The sequence below is a fragment of the Vulpes lagopus genome, chromosome 12, assembly GCF_018345385.1.
Source record: "Vulpes lagopus strain Blue_001 chromosome 12, ASM1834538v1, whole genome shotgun sequence".
Taxonomy (NCBI): Eukaryota; Metazoa; Chordata; class Mammalia; order Carnivora; family Canidae; genus Vulpes; species Vulpes lagopus.
Window position 1 is genome coordinate 54,725,659 of NC_054835.1, and position 19,482 is coordinate 54,745,140.

Here is a 19,482-nt window from a genome sequence, read left to right on the forward strand (position 1 = left end):
GCTGAGGGCCCTCTGAGGACTGATTCTGGCCCCCACTCCCCTGAAGACACGAGCCATGGCCCCAGCCCCTCCCCTCCAAGCACAAAGAGCCAGGACATGGAGAGGGTGGTTTATTGTGTAAAGAGGCCGATTGTACAGAGCAAAGATTGTACTAACACAGGTAGGGGGGAGGGAGACCCAGAGGCCAGAGCTGGAGGATGGAGGGGTGGCATCATGCCCCTCCGGCACCCAGTCATCCAGGCAGTGGGCAAGGGCAGGGAAGATTGAACAGCTCCCTCCCCACCCTTCCCTCCCACCCCCACACCGGATAACAGGGAGTCAGGCTATATCCTAACCCACCAGGGAGTATATAGCAGGAGACTCTCTACAGGAGGGTCCCAAACCCCTAAAATGCATGAGGCTCCCCAGTCTGGCTCCTGTAGTCCACCAACCCCCCAGTCTCCTCCTCAAACAGCCTGGCCACTCTCCTTCCTCCTTCGGGCCCTGGCAGCAAGCCGGGCCTGGACCAGGTGGTTTCAGGTTAGGAGGCACAGAAGGACTCTCCTCCCCTGCCCCTGCCCCTGCCCCTGCCCCTACTCAGGTACCTCAGGAGACAGCCCATAGCTCCCTGTTGGGCAGCCCATGAGGGCACGGTGACCTGCTGGGCTCTGGGGATGGGTGGCACAGAAATGGGTCTTGAGCGGGAGGCAGAGTGAGGTGGGGGCTCTGGCCGGGGCCTGCAGCCCTAGAGATAGGAGGCTCCTGTGAGTCCAGCCTCAGGGGGGATTGGTCAGAGCCCGTCCCCACCATCTGAGCCACAAGGGGCCTTTACGGTGGGTGTGCCACCCAGGACTCAGCCAGCCCCAGCGCTGACTGTGGTAATTCAAAGCCTAGAACAGTGGGTCAGGGAACATCGGGGGACCAGAGCCCCCACCCTCCCCTGGTCCCCAGCCCCTGGGAGGCTTCCATCCTCACACCCGCTGGATCTCAAACAGCTTCACATCTGTGTCATACCAGACAGGTGGGTCCACGTTCCTGTGGAGGGAGTGGGGCTGTCACCGCAGTGCTGGGAGTCCTGACAGAAAGGCTGGGGAGGAGCTAGGAGGTGCTATGTACCAAACTCCTTCCACCCCGACCGCCCCCCCTCGCCCCGCCCCCCGCAGACAGTGGGCGCCCACCCTGCACTATTCAAGACCACCTTGGTTGACTGTCTTGACATTAACCCCACTACCATGGTGGGACCCAGAGCTGAGGCCCCCGCTGAGGCCCTCCCCAGCAGACCCTCAGGAGAACACCAGACCCACCTCAGATAGATGACCCCCCACATGTAGGTGCGGAACCACATGGCCGTGCCCGAGTTGGCCTGGTACTTGCGGATGAGGATGGGATGGGGCACAGGCAGGAGCCCCACCAGAGTGCCATGCTGCAGGAACCTCAGGATCTCTGACTCATCTGTCAGGCCCCTGCCAGGAAGAGGGGGTGGTTTCAAGGTGCTCACATGGGAAAACCCACCCTGAAAGGCAAGGGGAGCATGGGGCCCCAACTCCCGGTCACACCAGGGCCGAGCCTGGGCTCACCCCACCTCAGAGCCCACCTGCCGCCTCTGCCCCCACCCCTGGGGTGCTCACTTGTCAATGCAGATCTTTTCCACTTGGGGAACCAGTACTTGCAACAGCCTCATGATGGTCTGCAGCGGCAGCTTGGACTTCCAAGAGAGAACCTGAGGGAGGGGCCAGGGTTCCTAGGGCTGGGGAAGCAGCCCCCATGGGCAATGGCATAGGCCTGACCCCTGACCCAGAACCACAGGCTCTCCAAGGCAGGAAGCACCCCTGCTCGCTACAGCAAGGGCCTGGCACAGGGCAGCGCCCATGAACAGTGACTGTTATTCACAGTAAGTGTCATGACCTCTCACTGAGCGTATGCTTCGTGCCAAAAACTGTCCTTTTTGAGCCTCACAATGGCATGATCAAGTGGGACGTTTATCCCCATGGAAGTGCAATTAGTAGTGATCACCGGACACACAGAAGGGAGTGGACAAGCAGATTTGGGGGAAGAAGCTGGAAAGGAAAGCTTAGTAAGAGAGCTAGCACCATAGGCAGCTGAAGCTCAACCCTGCAGAATGCTAGACAGCGTAGATGGGGAAGCAACCAGGCCAGAGAGGCCAAGGTCGTCTAGCCAGAAGGAGTGACCCAGAGCCGGGCTCGCAGGCCGGTTTTTGGATTTGAACATGTTCCCGTCCCAGCCTTAACTGAGCTTTCTTAGGGCCAGGAGCCCCTGCCCGCCCCACCTCAGAGCCATCTGCCCAAACCCTCACCCATTCCGATGTTGGGCTCCATTGCCCACTGGCTGACGCGCTGGACAGTCGCCGCTGCTCCCGCCATGCCTGCTCTGGCTCCTGGTCCCAGGGAAGGGACAGGAGTGAGGGGTAGAGGGAGTGGGCACAGAGCAGGGATGGAGGGCAGGGGAGCAGCCCTTCTCCCCAGTCCCTCCCATAGCCTAGAATGCAGGAGGCAATAGGCCTCTCTACTGGCTCCTGTTGTTGGGGGACTCACTCCCAACAGAGGGGACAGCCCAGCCCAGCACCCTTTGCCCGGGCCCCAGGCCCTGCCCAACCCAACCCAGCCTGATGACAGGTTTAGGGCCAGGGGCTGACTGGGCTGGTCGGGTAAAGGCCAGCTCAACTGAGATAAGGTTGATGGATGAGGAGTCTGAAGGCCAAGGGCTTAAGCCTGGGACCAGTAAACAAGGGAGAGGTCTATGAAAGCACCCCCCTGGATGCCCTGGGCACAGGGTTCCTGCCCTCTGCTGCAGGTGGCCCCAGAGTGCCTTGGCCCAGCCCACACCACAGAGGCCAGGGAGAAAGGGACGTCCCAACCTCACCTGACCGCAGGAGTCCCCATCACCCACCTCCATGACCGGACTGCCATCTGCCGAGCTCTGCTGGGACATGGACTCCAGGGATCGCAGGGTGCCATCCTCTGACACCTGGGACTTCTCCGTCAGCTTGTCAATGCCTGAGAGTGGGAGTAGGTGGGTGTGAGAACACCTGCCACAGGCCCTCTGAGAAAACATCTGCGCTGAGCCCCATGAGGCCCCCTCTTTCCACTACCCACTTTAGCGATGCTAGGCCCAATCCCTGTACACCCAGTTCTGAGGCCCAATCCCCACACCCAGCACCCAGCTAGCCTTCCTGGGCCTCCCAATGCCCCCTCCCTCACCCCTACTGCCATCCCCATGCGCTCAGCTCCCCTGCTCAGGCCATGCCCTTTGCCAGAGACGGGATGACATCCCAGAGGCCCTGCTCATCCCCCAACCATGCTGGCATCCATATCCTCCTGCCACCTGCCAGGGCCAGACCTGGGGTGGCCACCAGGCTGGTCTTGAGAGTGCCAGGCTCGGCAGGGGCAGCGGGGCGGGAGCCCTCCATGGAGGCACCCTCCTGAGAGCCGGTTCGGGACAAGGGCTCAGGTGCCCGTCGGCGCCGTTGCAAGGCCTTGTGGATGGCAGGCGGGTCGGTGGGCAGGTTGGCCAGCTGGTGGAAGACGCTGCGCTTTCGGATGATGGCGTAGACCAGGTTGGAGTTGCCTGTCGGGAGGGAGCATGCCACACCTCAGGGAGGCCCCCTTGCCTCCTCCTCCACCACCTGGACAGGTTTCTGGGAGGGGGCAGTTTGGAGGACAGGAGGGTGTCTAACTCCATGAGTAGGAGATGGTACAGGGCGCCCAAGAGAGGGGGCTGAGAAGAGCTGGCACCTGGTGGCCCATGCAGCTGTGGGTACACCAGGATGTTACATTATAAGAGAAGAGCTTCTGGGCCAAGCTCCCCCGCCAGTACCTTCCAGACCCCCCCACACAAGCCAGCATTCCAAGAGGTGACATTGGCAAAGTGGGGCAGGCCCAGCACGTCAGTGTCCACACCCAGCCAGCTGTTCTATATTTTGACTATGTCCTTGAGCCAGGTCACCAGGGAGGAGGGACGACACGGCACGTGTCTGTGCTCCAGTGCCCACGCTGAACTCCCTGCCCCACCCAGCGATCGGGTCCTGCCTCTCACTACGCTGTCCTGCTTCAACATCTCACCCCAGGGCCTTTGCATATGTTGCCCCACCGCCACCACACAGTGCTTTTCCACCCCACCTCCATTCATTCCTCACAGATCAGTGCAAATATTACTTATTTTGGAAATAAGAGTAACTGCTGATACCTAAATCATCAGACACTGCTCGACAGTTTTTGTGGGTAATTACATAATCCTCCCAACACCTTCAGATATAAGGGCTCTAGTACTGTTGCTATGACTGTCTTACAGCCAAAGACTCTCTAAAGCTCTGAGAGGTTAAGTTATGAGCCCACAGCCACGGAGCTAACAAGTGGCAAGGTCTCACTTACAGCAGGCAGTGTGGCATTTACGACACCCATCAGGGTCCTACCGCTCTGAGCTTCCTTTTCATCAGATTTAAGGAGACTCGTTTGTCCAAGTGGCCATCTGTTTAAAGTCCCCTCCATGTCTCTATCCCCAGCTGTGAGCTCCATGGGGCAGGGAGCATTCTGCTTTGCTCTCCACTATATCCCCAGCACCCAGCACTGGGCTGGGTATGCAGCAGATGCTCAAAAAATGCATGTTGAATGAATGAGGGAGGAGTGAGGGGCAGAGCGGTCTGCCCTCCTTAGATGGGAAGGTGTCCTTGCACACTGTCCGTCCTGATTCCTACCCCAGAGGCCAGGCCAGGGCTTAGGCTGCCGCCTCACCATCAAACTGGTACTGGATGATGTTGTTGAAGGCTTCCAGGAGGAAGAAGACCAGATGGTGGTTCTGGGCAGCAGAGAAGAGGAACCAGGTGGTGGAGAAGGCCTCCAGCAGGTGCAGCAGCTTATTGGCAGCCACCATGGACAGGCTCTTGAGGTAGGGGGACACTGCAGGGGAGGAGCCAGGTCACTCCTGGGCCCCCTCCCCGGCCATCCCTGCACACCCTGGGCCTGAGCAGGACAAGATGCTCCCACTGTCAAACCCTTCCTCCCCCTTGCCTGTAAAGTCTCCTACAAAGCCAGGAAGACCAAGCCCTTGGAGGCTGAGGCCACACTGGCAGTGCCTTCTGCAGAGCTTCAGGAGGCAGTGTGGGGCGCCCCACCTCATCCCTCCATCATGTGGACAGCCCCACTATTTACAGAGCCCCTTATACACAGCACGTGGCCCGCTCCTGCCCACACTTCTGAAAGGGGGCTGGACATGGAGGAAACCAGCCCCATTTCACAGACGGAGAAACTGAGCCTCAGACAGTTTTGTAAACTTGCCCAGAGTTCCCGGTTATAAAATGACGGGACAAGGATACAAAGTCAGAGTCTTTAAGTCTTTCTGGAATATCCAACTGGAATAACAAGACTCCATACAGAATCAGAAGCTTATTTTTTGGCAGAGTCTGGGAGGGGGAATCTGAGATGAGACGCTGTGCCCGGCCTGAAGTCACAAAGGGATCTGTGCGCTTCCCTGTCTCACGTCCCCCTCCCTCAGCAGGCTGGGGCAGCACGTTCTCAGAGCCAGCCACACCTAACCAGGGCTCAGTTAAAATGTGTGAGATGGACCCAGGGAATGCACCGGGAAGGAAAGGCAGGGTTCTGGCCCCGGAGCTGACAACACAGCTAGAAGCCTCCAGGACCCTACTCCAAACCACTCCCACCAAAGACAGTCCTCTCCAAAAGATGGCCACACTGAAGTCACCCTGCCTCAGCTCACATCGACCCACCATGCCGGGCCCAGCACCCCAGCCAGCCTGAGCCCCTCCCTTTGGAGGCAGCTGTCCCCAGCCCTCGCTGGAGGGTAGGGCACACCCTGCTGCCCTGAGACCACGCTGTCCAAACCTGCACTGGCCAATACAGTAGCCACGGGCCACGTGTGGCCATTAAACGTGTGGCCATTAAATTTTAAAAATTAAAATTTAAAAAAATTTTAAAAATCGGGGACGCCTGGGTGGCTCAGCAGTTGAGCATCTGCCTTTGGCTCAGGGCATGATCCTGGAGTCTCAGGATCTAGTCCCACATCAGGCTCCCTGCATGGAGCCTGCTTCTCCCTCTGCCTGTGTCTCTGCCTCTCTCTCTGTCTCTCTCATGAATAAATAAAACCTTTTAAAAAATAAAATAAAATAAAAATTTAAAAATCAAAAACATAAACCCTTGACACATAGCTAGTTCTAACAGAGATGTACTGCACATGTGAAACACACAGGATTTTGAAGAGTAGGTGTGAAAAAGAATGTCAAAGATCTCAATAATTTTGGGGGGGTTACAGGTTGATACGATGGTGTTTGGGATACAGTGGATTACATAAAATATATTATAAAATTGTTGTCACCTGTTTTTCTTTCTTTCTTTCTTTAATAGGGCTACTAGAAAATTGCCCAGTCCGTCTGTGGCTGCCATCATATCACTTACTGGACTGGGCAGGTTTGACCTGGGGAGGGCCAGCCTGAGGTCAGCCTGTGGCCTGGCGCCACCTAGTGGTGTGCACAGGGAAGGCGGGCTCCCCGCACCCCTACCGTTGACCACGATGGTGAGCAGGCAATCGAAGAGGGGCTGCAGGCGCTGGTGACCGCTGGTGATGATCTTGTGGAATACCTGTGCCGGGAGGTAGAGGGGTGACCATGGGGTCCTCTCCTCCTCCAGACTCAGCCAAAAGGACGTCCCCCCACAGCCCCAGGGCCTGGCTGAGGGAGCCCCCTCACCACAATGAGCAGGTCTGCGTGGGTGCCCGTGAAGACCGGGATGTCCATGGGCACACGCACTGAGTAGGGCTTGTTCAGCCGCACCCCAAAGTTCCGCTCCCCGCTCAGAAGCAACAGGATGAAGACTCCAATGTGCATCAGGCCCACCCGAGCTGCAGCATGTGGTACAGGGGGAAGTCACCACACAGGGTAGGGACCCATCCGGGGAGCCCTGGAAGAAGCCCTTGCTGGGAGGTGAGAGCCCCAGCCTGCGCTCCCCGGAGGCAGCACAGACCGGCCGGCCCTGCCCCTCTACAAGGAAGCCCCCAGGACCTCATGCCACCCCAGCCTTACACTGATCCGCTCGGGCATCATTGAGGAAGTAGAGGATGGGGACCAGGATGTCCAGCACGTCACTGCTCTTCAGTACAAAAAAGAGGAATTTCTGGGGGCAGAGGGGAGGGAAGAGGTAGGCAAGGTCAGAGGAGACCGCTCTCCCCCACCTGCTCACCGTTCCCGGGAGTCTCCCCAGATGCTGCCCCCACCCCTGGGCTATCCAGAGTAGCCGCTCCCCCGCTCAGAGCTGACCACTGCCCACCAAGCAGGGCCTGAGGCCAGCCCACCTTATTGAAGTCACAGAGCTTCCAGAAGAGGACCAGCAGCTCCTGGTGGAACTGGATCTTCTTGGTGGAGTTGGGCAGGTAGGTCTGGAGCAGGGGATTGGAGAGCAGCCGGGCTATGCCCTTGAGGATGAACTGGAAATCCTGAGTAGGGGACGGTAGGGATCTGTCCAGTCCAGCTCCCGCACAAAGGCCTCCTCACCGCCCCCACACACACAGCTTGGTCCTACCCCTAAAGCCTGAAAGGCCCAGATTCCATCATCAGGAGCTGTCCTGAGGCAGGCCCCTCAGGAAGCTGAGTCCAAAGCACGTCTGGAGGGAACCCCTGCCCCTTTCCCAGACCATGGGCTCCCCCCTCCCTGATTAAAGCTGCTCCTAATGACCCCCCTCACCTACACGTTGACCCAGACCCAACCCACCTGGACCCCATGTTGACAGATGCCATCCTCCCATCTCCCTGTCACATCAGAAATGCACTCTACTACTCTCAAAGAGCTGTCACTAAGCGAAAGCTACAAGTAACCCTCCCAAAAAGGCAAGGAAGCAGTTACCATCCCCATGTTACAGCAGCAGAAGTCAGAGCTTTGGGAGCACAATTTCCCCCAAGGTCACAAGACACATGAACTCCGGGCTGCCTGGCCTTTGAGTCCACTACCATTCCCCTCACCAAAGCCAGATATCAGAGCCACCTCCTCCTGGAAGCCTGCCCAGTTGTCCCTACTCAGCTGAGGCCTTCAGCTCTTTTCTGCATCTCAAAACCTTTGAAGTCCTGCCATCACTATTTCATTGGGGTGGCCAAGCCCACAGGGACCATGGTCAGGACTCTTCTTACCCCATCTCATCACCATCCCCTCCCCACTGCAAGGCCATAATCATTGTGGCAGGTGGGCACTGAGAATCCACTGGAGCAAGAGCAGGGTTCCGCTCACCTCTTCACGATGGATGCGGGACAGGTAGTTCACAAACAGGTTCTCAGGTCCTGGAGGCTGCCAAGGGTGGAGCCTGGGATAAGCAGGTGGCTTCACCCCTGGCCACTACCTCAGCCCAAGTGGAGGCAGCAATGCCCCCTCAGGCACCCCGAGGCTCACCAGGAGATGCCCACTGGGTAGCTCCTACCCAGCGCTACTAAAGGGAGTGCCCAGAACTTGGCAAGGCCAGCTGCCCTCCACCCCCCACACCCATCCTTACGTCCGTATCATCCATAGCAGTGCCTGTGGTGGTGCCGTCCACCGTGGGGCTGGCGCTGGTGGCACTGTCATGGTCCAAGGTGACAATGAGCACCTGGGCAGCCTCCTCCACCAGGGGTTCCCGGTAGTCAGAGAAGAGCAGGTGGTTGTAGGGGATCCCGTAGCCCACAGGGTCATAGGCACACACAGTGTTGAGGAGGGAGGTAAAAAGGGGCAGGGCGTGTCTGCGGAAGGAGAGGAACAAGGCATGGAGACCACCCAGGCCAGCCTTGTCCACCCCCCAGGTGGCCACATGGGATGGTCAGTCAAGCTACCTCCTCACTGAACAAGCATTTCCGTGCTAGCCCTAGGCTGGGAGCCAAAAAGCAGAACCAGGCTCATCCCTTCCTGAGTCAAAGACACCCCTCCCTGCCTTGTCTGCGTCCGGGACCCAGGCCAGGCTAGGCCAAGAGCAAAGGAATTTATTACCAAGACAGGGGTGGCTAGTTATGTGGGAAATCATGTCCACATCCCTTAGATTTTTCCTCCCAGAGCTAAAGCCCCCCTTTTTTTTAATTAAGACTATGTTTAGAGTAATTTTAGGTTCACAACAAAATCACGAGGGAGGAACAGAGATTCCCCTGAGCCTCTGCCCCCACCTGTGCACAGCCTCTCCCACTGCTGACATCCCACAGCAGAGTGGCATGTGTGTTACAATCCATGAACCTACAGGGACACACCATCAGCCTAGAGTTTACATTAGGGTTCATTCGCGGTGCTGCACAGTCTACGGCTCAGGTCTCTGAGGGGCAGGTGTCCTGCCTTGGGGCTTCAAAGCAGGGACTTGAGTCCCACAGCGAGGTGGGCTTCCCCTCGGGGAGCAGAACATGCTCTCAGTCACCCAGGCCCCAGGCCCCAGAGTGACATCATTCAGAGATTTGTAAGATGTCAGGGTTCAAGCTCCTTATCTTACAGGCAAGGAAACTGAGACCCAGAGAGGTTAAGTGAGTGGCAAAGCCTGATACTCCTGGTGAGAAAAAACAAACAAACTCTGGCCAGCTTTTGACCGTGGCTGCTGGAGAGAGTTGCCTGGCTTCCCTTCTCTTCTGGGGGCAGGGCGAGGGGGGAAGTTGAGCAGAAGGCCAGGAAAATCCAAAGGATGAGTAAGGCCTGCCGTGTGGGAATGAGAGTCTGGAAGTCAGAAGGTGAGCCACGCCCCCCAGGACCACTAACTCCGGTGCTGCCCTCGCAGCCTTTACATACTCAGTCCCACCAAGTGACACCTCCACGTACCCTCTGTGCCCGCAGAGCCCAGGAGCAGCCCTGTGTGGGTCAGGCTTCCCCACCCTTCAGAGTATTCACGACGCCCTCTCCCCGACCACTGTCTCAACCGCACTGCCAGCCAGCTACAAGACACCTGCTGCTACTGAGAGCTTAAAATGTGGCTCCTCTGCATTGAGATGTGTTGGGACTGTAAACTGCACAAAACGGATTTTGAAAACTTAGCTTGAAAAGGGAATGTGAAACATCTCAATCATTCTGCATACTGATCACCTGTCCAATGCTAGTTTTTGGTGTATATTGGGTTAAACAAAATATTAAAATTGATTTCACGTCTTTTTTACTTTTTTCAGGTCGCCACTAGAAGTGGTCAGCTTGCATCTGTGGTTTGCATCATATTTCTGCTGCACAGCACAGCTCGGGATGGAGGACCCAGGCACTAGTCACTAGGGTCCCCCAGTGGGACTTTGGACCATGGGGGACTAACAAGTGGCGACTAACTTTTACAAGCCATCACCACCAGGCGGCAGCACCTCCCCTCAACTAAGACTAAGGGAGCGCGGCCTCTCCCGGGGGGGCTGCCTGGAGCAAGGAGAGAATGGAAAGAAACCTGGAGGGGTCCTCACCTGTTCTCCGTGGAACAAAAGAACTGCACCCACGGGTTGGTGCCGCCGCTGTCCGGGGCTGGGGGCAGGTACATGGCCTCAGAGAAGCATGTGAGCAGCAGTTTCAACAGCTCCATCCTTAGGGAGGGGGGGTCAGGGCAGGGGGTTCAGTACCTGAAGATCTCCAATCTCCTCCAGGAGGGCATGCCCACCCTGCCGGCCCCAGCTCCAAGTCCATGAAAAGACACGACCCCATTTTATCCCCGGCAGGCTGATGTTGGGTCATGAGTGGACAGGGTCTCTTTGAAAGACCTCATGCACGGTTCCCTCTCTGAGCTGGAAAGCGGGGGGCCTGGCCCCAAGTCCAGCTACACTGTGAGTTCTGGGTCCGAGCAAAACTCACCGGTTCACATCGTGGATGTAGTTGGGCTGAGGGGAGTGAGCAAAGCCCACACCAGCCTCCCAGATGTATTCACAGCTGTCCAGGGAGTGGACATCCTCCGCTGAGTCCTGGGCACATGGTTTGGGAACGCTCAGGCGGGGAGTGGCCAACCCAAGTCCCCCCGCTGTCGTTCCTGGGGGCAGAGACAGACCCTCCAAATGCCCCAGGTGATAATGCACAAGGGAAGAAATTAATGTTCTCAATCTCTTGAAAGCTAATTTTTCTTCTCCGGTTCTTTTACTTGCTCAGGCCAGCTCAAGGCAGGGAGAGAGAGATAGGGAGGGAGGGGAATGGGATTGGGTGCATTTGGTGGTGGGGGGCGGTGGGAGCAGAAAATACTAGAGGTGGAGTCCCTGGGCCCACAGGAAGTGAGCAGGCCAGACCTCCTGTGTCCAAGCCCCACACCCCCACCCACCGCCCAAGCGAGGACAATGGGTGCTTGTGCCCTGACTCCCGGATACAGGGGGCAGGGCCAGGCACCAGCTGGCTCCTCTCCAGCTGTGCCAGTCCCTGGCCCCTCCCTGGACCTGCCCAGCTCTTCCAGAGCGGCCCTGCCACCGCAGAGTCCTGCCCAAGGGAACTTCAACCACCCCCAACCTAGGACCAAAGCCCTCCCAGGCCTGAGACTGGGAGACTGGGGGGGCCTCTCACCACAGTGCTCCTTCGGTGGCTCTGGACAGTGAAATCTGGACAGAAGAGGAGATCAGCAATGGCCAGGAGCAGGGACTCAGCCAGGGGCCGGGCATTCTCATCATCATCCTCTCCCTGGTCAGGACATAGCACACAGGCTGCCTCAGAGCTTGCTGGCCAAGGAGACGTGGCCCCAGGAATTGGAGGTGGGAAAGGGGTTAGATTTGGGCCCAGGCAGGTACCCATGGGCAGAGGGATGGAGGAAGAAGCAGAAGGATAAGTAGATTCCCAACCACCCCAAACTTCCTAAGGCAGAAGGGGGCCAGAGCAGGAACGAGGCTGGGACCTGGGAAGAAACCTCTCCACTGACTGGAAGGAGCCAGGCCAGGTCCCTAAAACTCTAGAGGCTCAGCCCTGTTGGGAATCACCAGGGTCCTGCCCTTAGCCGGTTGCCTGGAGATAAACTCAGGGAGGGGGAAGCTAAGGAGGGGGAAGTGCCCAGCTGCCCGGTCGCCACACTTGCCCAGCTGAAAGGGCAGACATTCCTGTGGGAGATGACCCCGCCCCTCGGCAGCAAACCCCATTCCCCTTCCCCTGTCCTTCCCAAACCCCACACCCATCACCTCCCACCCAGCCCCACAACCAGGCCCACAGACCCCTGCTCGCCCTGCCCCGGGCACTGTGGACCAGAAGAAGCCCCTCCAGTCGGGGTCCTCAAAGATGTAGGGCAGCACACGGGTGAGGAGCCTGCTGCAGTTCAGGACAATCTGCTTCTCCTTCTCCGAATGGCAGCCACTCTCGGCTCCCTGCACCAGCTTCTCCACAGCCTGTGGGGACAGGCGGAGGGGCACGCTGGAAGGGTGGGGAGTGGGGACCTGGTGCTTGGGGTCAGGATGGGCACCCCCGGCTTCAGAGGGGCAGAGACAGACAGGGTCAGCCAGCCCAGGGGGACGGGAAGTGGGCCACAGAGCAGCCTAGAGCATCCCCGGAGACCCCGCCCACCGCTCACTGGCCGACACCTTGCTAAGTGACCACCTCTCTGTTCTCTCGTCTGTAAGACAGTGACATCAACGGCACCCACTGCACAGGGTTAGCGGAACGAGCTGATGTGTGGAAAGTACGCAGCAAGAGCCCCAAGGAAGCCCTCACAGAGGGTGGCTGCAGCATCACTTCCCACCCCCCACCCAGAGCCCAGCCAGTGGGGAGAAGCGGGTACTTCTCGAGACTGCCCAGACCCAGACAGGTGGGATGTCAGGGGTGCCGCTCTCTGGGTCCACAGGGCTGGGCCAGCTTCAGCTTCCCCTGGAAGGTGGGAAATGGCTCAGCAGGGAGTGGCAGCGAAGGGCAGAGCACCTTATGCTCACCTTGTAGCACAGAGTGGCCAGATTGGAGGGTGACTCCTCCCGCACAGCCCGGATCTCTGCCGCTGGCACCAGTGCAAAGACATCCTGTACTGAGGTGGCCGTGTCTGCCCAGAACTGGTCCCAAAAGGCATCATCGGTGGCTTCCACAGGCTGGAGGGGGGATCCGGTGTGTCCAGGGTTGTTACACTATCCCTTGCCACCAGGCCCACAGTTCACCCAGTCTGTAGCCAAAGGAACCCCAAAGGGGAAACCATGGCCCCCCTATTCCATCCCTGCTATACCCAGAAGCCCTCCCATGTGGGGGCCATTGTGCACCCCGGCTGGCAGAGGCAGGCTGGAGACACTCGCCACGGGTGTCAGAGGTCAGCCAGGCACTGAGTTTGGCAGCCAAAGCCTAACTCAGACCCTGAGGGATGGAGTAACTCACCGTCCTCCTCTGGCAGAGCCTCCCCACGGGGGACCTCCCCAGGCCCTGCTGCTAGGTCAAGTGCCTGGGGACCAGACCCAGGTTGTGACCCTCCCCAGTGGAAGAAGGCAAGGGGATGTACGCTTATTGCACCTAAGCCCACCCTCACCGTCCACCCCCGCCTCAGCCGCAGCTTCCATCCTCTCCTTGCACACCCAACAGATGCCAAATCTAAAGGAGGCAACCCCCACGGCTCTCTCTGACTGCATCTGCTCCTCTCAGGGCCCCACCTCCAAATTTATGTCCTCAACCCTGTCTCCACACCGCCTCCAACCCATGTTCAAAGCACAGCACCCAAACCACTGTTGCCTCAACAAAGACCTCTGGGGCTCCTCGCTGCCTGCAGGATTGAGTCCAAACCTGGACCAGACCATAAGCCACGATCTTATTTAACATGCCTACATGCGTGCACACATGTTGCACGTGGGCACCTGCACACCTATATTTGCAACCCCTACAACACAAAGCCGTCACAACATCTCTTTGCCTTTGCTCGGACGGTCCGGTCTTCCCCACAGGCCCACCCTTCTAACACATTCCAAAGTCCCACTGGTCCTATGGAGGACATAGGCACACTTGCGCCTTTTGAATCATATGGGCAGTCACGTAGGGAACCAACTGGAACCATAAGCTCCACTTCTAGAAATCCTTCCTAAGGAAATGATCAGGGATGTGCACGGATAAGGAGATTCACTGATGTGTTGTTATTGGCAGTAGTGAGAAGTTGGAATGAACCTAAATAACCAACAAGCAGGGAACACTCGAAAGAGTTAATAAGGCCCTTTCATGGAATGGAATATTATGCAACCACCAGAGCCATGTTGCCAAGGACTCTTAATGAATGAAAAATGCTTCACGGTTACAATACTGTGAAAAAGATAAGGTGTAACATTAACTACAGGATGGTCAGATCTTTGCTAAATTACATAGTAATAAAAGCCTAAACGAAAATGACGGAATGCCCCAGCGATGATCTCTCTGGATAGTTTTTATTTTTTTACTTATATTTTTCTGCAACCACACGGATTACTGCTTTTTTTTTTTCTTTTTCTTTTTGAATGTTCACCTGCTGAGAGGCCAGGGTGCCCAAAGCATGTTCTGAAGAGGAGCTGCTGCGAGAGACCCCGGGTGCTCCATCAGCCTGGCCTTCTCCCTTGTCTGAAAGGGTTGATACAGCCCTGCGATCACCCAAACCCACCCAGGCGTGCCTTACTCTGACCACCAGAAAAATATATATATCTTGTTTAAAAATAACTGTTCTCTTGGACACTTGGGTGGCTCAGTGGTTGGGTGTCTGCCTTTGGCTCAGGTCGTGATCCTGAGGCCCTGGGATCGAGTCCCACATCAGGCTACCTGCAGGGAGCCTGCTTCTCCATCTGCCTGTGTCTCTGCTTCTCTCTGTGTCTCGAACAAATGAATGAATGAATGAATGAATGAATGAATGAATAAAAATAACCTTGTTCTCTTATGCCCCTTCTTCCCAGAATCCTCCCTGAGCTCCCTCCCTGAGCTCTGGACCAAAGGGCTTGTTCCCACCTTGGAACCTGGGTCCCCACTTCATCCTAGGCCCTGATTCCAGGCATCTCAATGCACTTGCCTCAGGGTTCCATTAGGCCTTTCTTTCCTTACCCTGCAGTAGGGGCAGATGGCAGATGCTCAGCCAATGTTTATTCAGGGAAAGGCTGTCATTAGTCCCAAAGATCCCTTCAACCCAGTCACTGGGCAAGCCTGAGCACCACTGGGGCTGTCCAAACTCAGCACTGGGTTTGAAAGCCTCATTGAGGTCCCAGTATACCTGGCCCCCTCCCAAAACAATGCCCCCACCTCCTAGTCACAGGGCAGCATGTGGCCATGGCCCGCAAGACAGGCCTGGTACCAGGGCCTGCTCAGTCCCAGAACTGGTAGAGCAAGTTAGCTGGGGGGGGAAGAACAAAGGCCAAAGGAGGTGCCCTGGGGCTAGGGTTTGCTGGCCCTCCTGTCCTCAGCTAGGGCAGCCCTCTGACAGTCACTGGGGTCAAGGGGTGTCACCCCCCAGTGTGGGTGGCCAGGGCTGGGGTGGGGAAGGACATCCTTGAAAACCCGGGAGTTCCTCTGAGAAGCTCCCTTCTCTAACACTTTTACCACCTCCTCTAACTTAAGGTGCCACAATCCCCTTAAAGGAGGAGAACTTCATCTGAGCACCAGCAGACTTGAACTCTGGTCTAGTTCATCAGGCAAGTGTCACCTAGGGACTGAATTCCAAATGAGGAGACTTAAAAGGAGACTTAGGGAGCTCCAGGCTAGCCCAGCTGAGAAGCAGAGGAGAGTCCCAGCCCTCCAGCTCCCAGTCTGGCTTGGACACTTCAGCTTGATGACCATCACCCGGCTATAGCAGGCTAGTCTGATGCTCCAGGTGTTGGCCAGGGTCACTGGATCCCCTTAGGCTTCTGAGGGGAGAAACAAGGCTCAGCTCCTGTCCCAGTTATATCAGCTGGGCTCCACAGAGCCCAAGGAAGCTTCTAAAATCCAAGCCAGGGGCGCCTGGGTGGCTCATTCAGTTAAGTGTCTGCCTTCTGCTTGGGTCATGATCCCAGGGTCCTGGGATGGAACCCAGCATCCTGCATTGAGCTCCCTGCCTCAGCAGGGGAGCCTGCTTCCCCCCTCCCCCACACCCTGCCTCTCCCCTTTGCTTGTGTACTCTTTCTCTCTCTCTTAAATAAAAAAAAAATCTTAAAATAAATAAATAAGATCCAAGCCAGTTTGTTTGAAAAGAATTTTTTTGCCACAAGCTAGAAGGTTCATGCTACCAGGGCACAGGGACTGAGCTATCCTGGTGGGAAAACAGATACTCTTTCTTTCTTTCTTTCTTTCTTTCTTTCTTTCTTTCTTTCTTTCTTTCTTTCTTCTTTTAGGATTTATTCATTCATTCATTCATTCATTCATTCATGAAAGACACAGAGAGGCAGAGACACAGGCAGAGGGACAAGCAGGCTCCCTATGGGGAGCCTGATGCAGGACTCGATCCCAGGACCCCGGACCACAACCTGAGCCAAAAGGCAGTCGCTCAACCACTGAGCCACCCAGGTGCCCCAAAATAGATATTCTTACCCTAGCTTCACCAGCCTCTGTTCAGGCCAGACCCCCCACTAGGCTTGGGAGTCCAGGTGCATCTTTTGAACTTTCTTGGGGTGAAGGGGAGCAAAGGGCTGTACAAGTGCTCTAGCCTGTTAAGGGTGACCTGTCCTGGAGGACTGCGTCACCACAGCATTCACATACACATACACACATGTATACATGGACCCACCAGGTCTCACCTGGTCTATGGCAGAGAGTCTCCAAAAAGATAGGATCTAAGAAAGGGTCCCAGGTCCAGGAATGTCCTCCCTCTAGGGCCCCACCCACCCCAGGAAAGGCTTGGGAAACACAGCCAAAACTGCTAAGCCTCAGGACTAGCCCAGGGCAGGAAGAAAACAGGATATAGCACAGGAAAGCAGGGAAGCCCAGCAGTGGCCGCTCATACCCAGGCCACAGGAAAAGGTGTTGGGTGGTCTTGTCTGCTGCCCAGAACAAACATCTGTGTTCATGGCCTAGCCTCTAAGGGTCTGGGACTGGAGGACACCCTGTGGACAGCTGGCATGAATCTCCTTGGGGACACTGAATGGCAAGGTCTGGAATGACCATCTGGGATCTGGTCTTCACTCCTCAGCTGCCTGAGCCAGGTCACTACACAGGACAGGAAGCTTAAGGGTCTCTCCCACCTTCCCCCACCTACAGGGCCCCACGGGTCTCTGGAGGGAAACCCAGCCTGGTATCTGGTTCCAGTCTTGACCCAAGCCAACTCACTGTCCTCAGCTAGGAAACAGGACAGCACCATCTCAGTCATCCCCATAACAGTGCTATAGCCAGGGAAAGCCAGAGGTACACTGTATTTGGGGGAGAGGGCCAGCACAGGTAGGAATCTAGTCCACCCAGATCTCTGGGGCCCAGGGGAGCTAGTCCTGCTGGCCCGGCAAAGGACCTTGCCTACTAAGCTAACAGCCCATGGTTCATTCCTCCAACAATGTGTTTCCTTCCCCAGGTAGGTAGGTAAACATGGGAGCCTCCCTCCTGCCACTCCGTGTGGCCCCACATTGAGGGGCTGGCCCGCCTGCCACCCACAGACTTAGAAGCCCCATCCCAATAAAGCCAAGTGCTAGAACTACCCAGGAGTCATTAGGGAAGTGGCGAGAAGCAAAGTCTGGTTTCTATCAAATGCCTCTTAGCCAGGACTGGATTCTCCAGAGCCCCTGGGCATTTGCCAGGCACCTGACCTTTCTCTCGTGGGAATGAGAGAGTGTAGGACCAGAGGTCTGGCCTCTGGAGCTGCGAACAACTGGCTGTGGGAAGATGGCTTCCTCAATCCCACTCTAACTGCCAAGAGCCCTCAGGGTAAGGGAAAGAGGAGAGTCCCAGATGGCAGCAGGTGCTGAGTCCCTTAAAAGTGGGGGTTCTGGGGAGTCAGGGCTGGGCATCTCTGTGGCCAGAGCAGCCTGATTCAAGGGGTAAGGACAGAAGGGGTAGGCAGGGAAGGAGCCTTGCTGGGGCCAGGTCCTGTGTGGTGGGGGCAAGGAGGTGGCCTCGGTGCCACTTGTGAACTCAGAGGAGTGTGCAAGCACGGACTGGCTGAAAGTCACCCCCAGACCCTACACCAACCAGTCAAAGACAACCTGGAGGTTTCTCAGCCCTGACCCAGGGAACAGAGGGTACCTGAAAACACAGCTATCCCCACTGCTGGGCCTCAGAGGAGGAGCCCCCTGGAGCAGTGTTCCCCAGCTGGGAACCTGGACTCTGCGGGCCTGGGAACAGGACCCTCTGCTAGGCTGCAGCGCTACTCGCCCTCTTTGCACGTTCTCAGGAAGACCTGGGCCTTGCCTGGCTCTGGGCATCGACCTGGGCCCAGCGAGGCCGCTGCCTCCGCGCACCAGCTGTTTCCCCGACCCGGTAGGCGCCTGCTCGGCTTTGTTTGCATTGAATCAGCCGGGTCTGTGCGTCCAGGAACCGCGGGCACCGAGGGGCAGGGAGGGGAGCAGGGAGGCGGATGGGTGGGTGGGGGCGGGAGTGAGGGTGAAGCTGAAGATGCGGGGCTGGAGGGGCGGGAGCGGGGGGGGGGGGGGGGGCGGGGGGAGGAGGCGGCAGGACAGGTGGCGGAGAGCGGCGATGCCGGCTCGGAGAGTAGGCACACGTCAGCCCAAGGTGGCAGCGCGGCTGCGGGAAGAGGGATATTCCCGGGAGACAAGGCTGGGGTGAGGGGCTGGGGCTAAGGGATGAAGCCCCGCAGGACAGGCCAACGCGTGGCGCTCCGGACCCGGCTTCAGCGTCAGGCCGCAGGCCAGCCGGTCCCCCATCTCCTCACGAGCAGAGTTCGCGCAGCCCCCCGGCCCTGCCCAGCCCCCAGCCCGGCAGGTGGGTGGGAGGCCGGGGCCCCGGTCGCACCTGCGTCTTGGTGGTGAGCTGGATCACCGCCTTTCGGAAATTCAGCTTAGAGTCGGCCGACCCCATAGCGCTGGAGCCCTCTCCGGCCCGGCCCCGGCCCCGACTCCCGCCCCGGCCCCGGCTCCGGATCCAGCTCCGGCTCCGCGGCCCCCGCTGCGCTCGCAGGCGAGCAGCGCCGCACCCCGCCTGCCCGGCCCCGCCCCCTCCGGACCCCGCCCCGCCCCGCGTGGCTCCGCCCCCGCGCGGCTCCGCCCCCGCACCTGCCGCGCCCGCGCCGGGAGCCGGCTCCTGGGATGCTCTAGGGCTCGACCCCGAGCCTCCGCGCCCGCCCCGCCTCGCGATCCCCGCAGCATCCTCACCACTGGTCCCCTCGCCTGTCGGGCCCGTACATTCCCAGCCAGCCCTCTCCCTCGAGTTTCTTCCTGGTCAAACCCGATCCTCCCCATTCCCCCCCCCCCCCGCACTTTTTTTTTTTTTTTCCTCTGAGCATCTGCTTTCTTGGTTCCCTTTATTTGACCTGTCAAACCCACACCACCAGGCAGCCCCCTTGTTTTTCCAGCCACTGGCCCCAAGCTTCAGGAAAGCATCTCCCTGGACTGATGAGGGCTGGAGGTCCCTCGGGCCCCACAACTCTGTTCTGGCCACCGGCCTTCCCTGAGGATCCGTGTGGGCCCATCTATTTCAACAAATGTGTCGCAGGACTGGAATTTACTAACACTGCGTCCAGGATGGGGGGCATACGGGTCTTCAGTCACAAGGCCTGCCCTTATGAGCAATTGGCTTG

The 19,482-nt window shown here is 57.8% G+C and overlaps 1 protein-coding gene across 1 annotated transcript; it reads right to left on the bottom strand.

Moving 5' to 3' along the window:
- Positions 1–97: 97 nt before the first annotated feature.
- On the bottom strand, positions 98–18,884 carry HID1 (HID1 domain containing). Its single transcript, XM_041725840.1, has 19 exons — positions 18,699–18,884; positions 12,782–12,931; positions 12,074–12,244; positions 11,439–11,552; positions 10,749–10,855; positions 10,367–10,483; positions 8,482–8,704; positions 8,223–8,279; positions 7,297–7,437; positions 7,028–7,118; positions 6,695–6,846; positions 6,509–6,587; positions 4,728–4,892; positions 3,337–3,564; positions 2,887–2,993; positions 2,294–2,374; positions 1,608–1,699; positions 1,284–1,442; positions 98–1,014 (listed from the first exon to the last, which is right to left on the bottom strand). The coding sequence occupies exons 1-19, from the start codon at positions 18,762–18,764 to the stop codon at positions 951–953; spliced, it is 2,364 nt and encodes a 787-aa protein (XP_041581774.1). The 5' UTR covers positions 18,765–18,884; the 3' UTR covers positions 98–950.
- Between the last annotated feature and the right edge of the window lie 598 nt (positions 18,885–19,482).

Coding starts and splice junctions, on each gene's coding strand:
- HID1 (XM_041725840.1), bottom strand. CDS start 18,764: ATGGGGTCGGCCGACTCTAAGCTGAATTTCCGAAAGGCGGTGATCCAG. Junction 10,856..11,438: donor GCCACCGAAGGAGCACTGTG/GTGAGAGGCCCC, acceptor CCATGTGCCCAG/GACTCAGCGGAGGATGTCCA. Junction 1,015..1,283: donor TGGGGGGTCATCTATCTGAG/GTGGGTCTGGTG, acceptor CTCCCTCCACAG/GAACGTGGACCCACCTGTCT.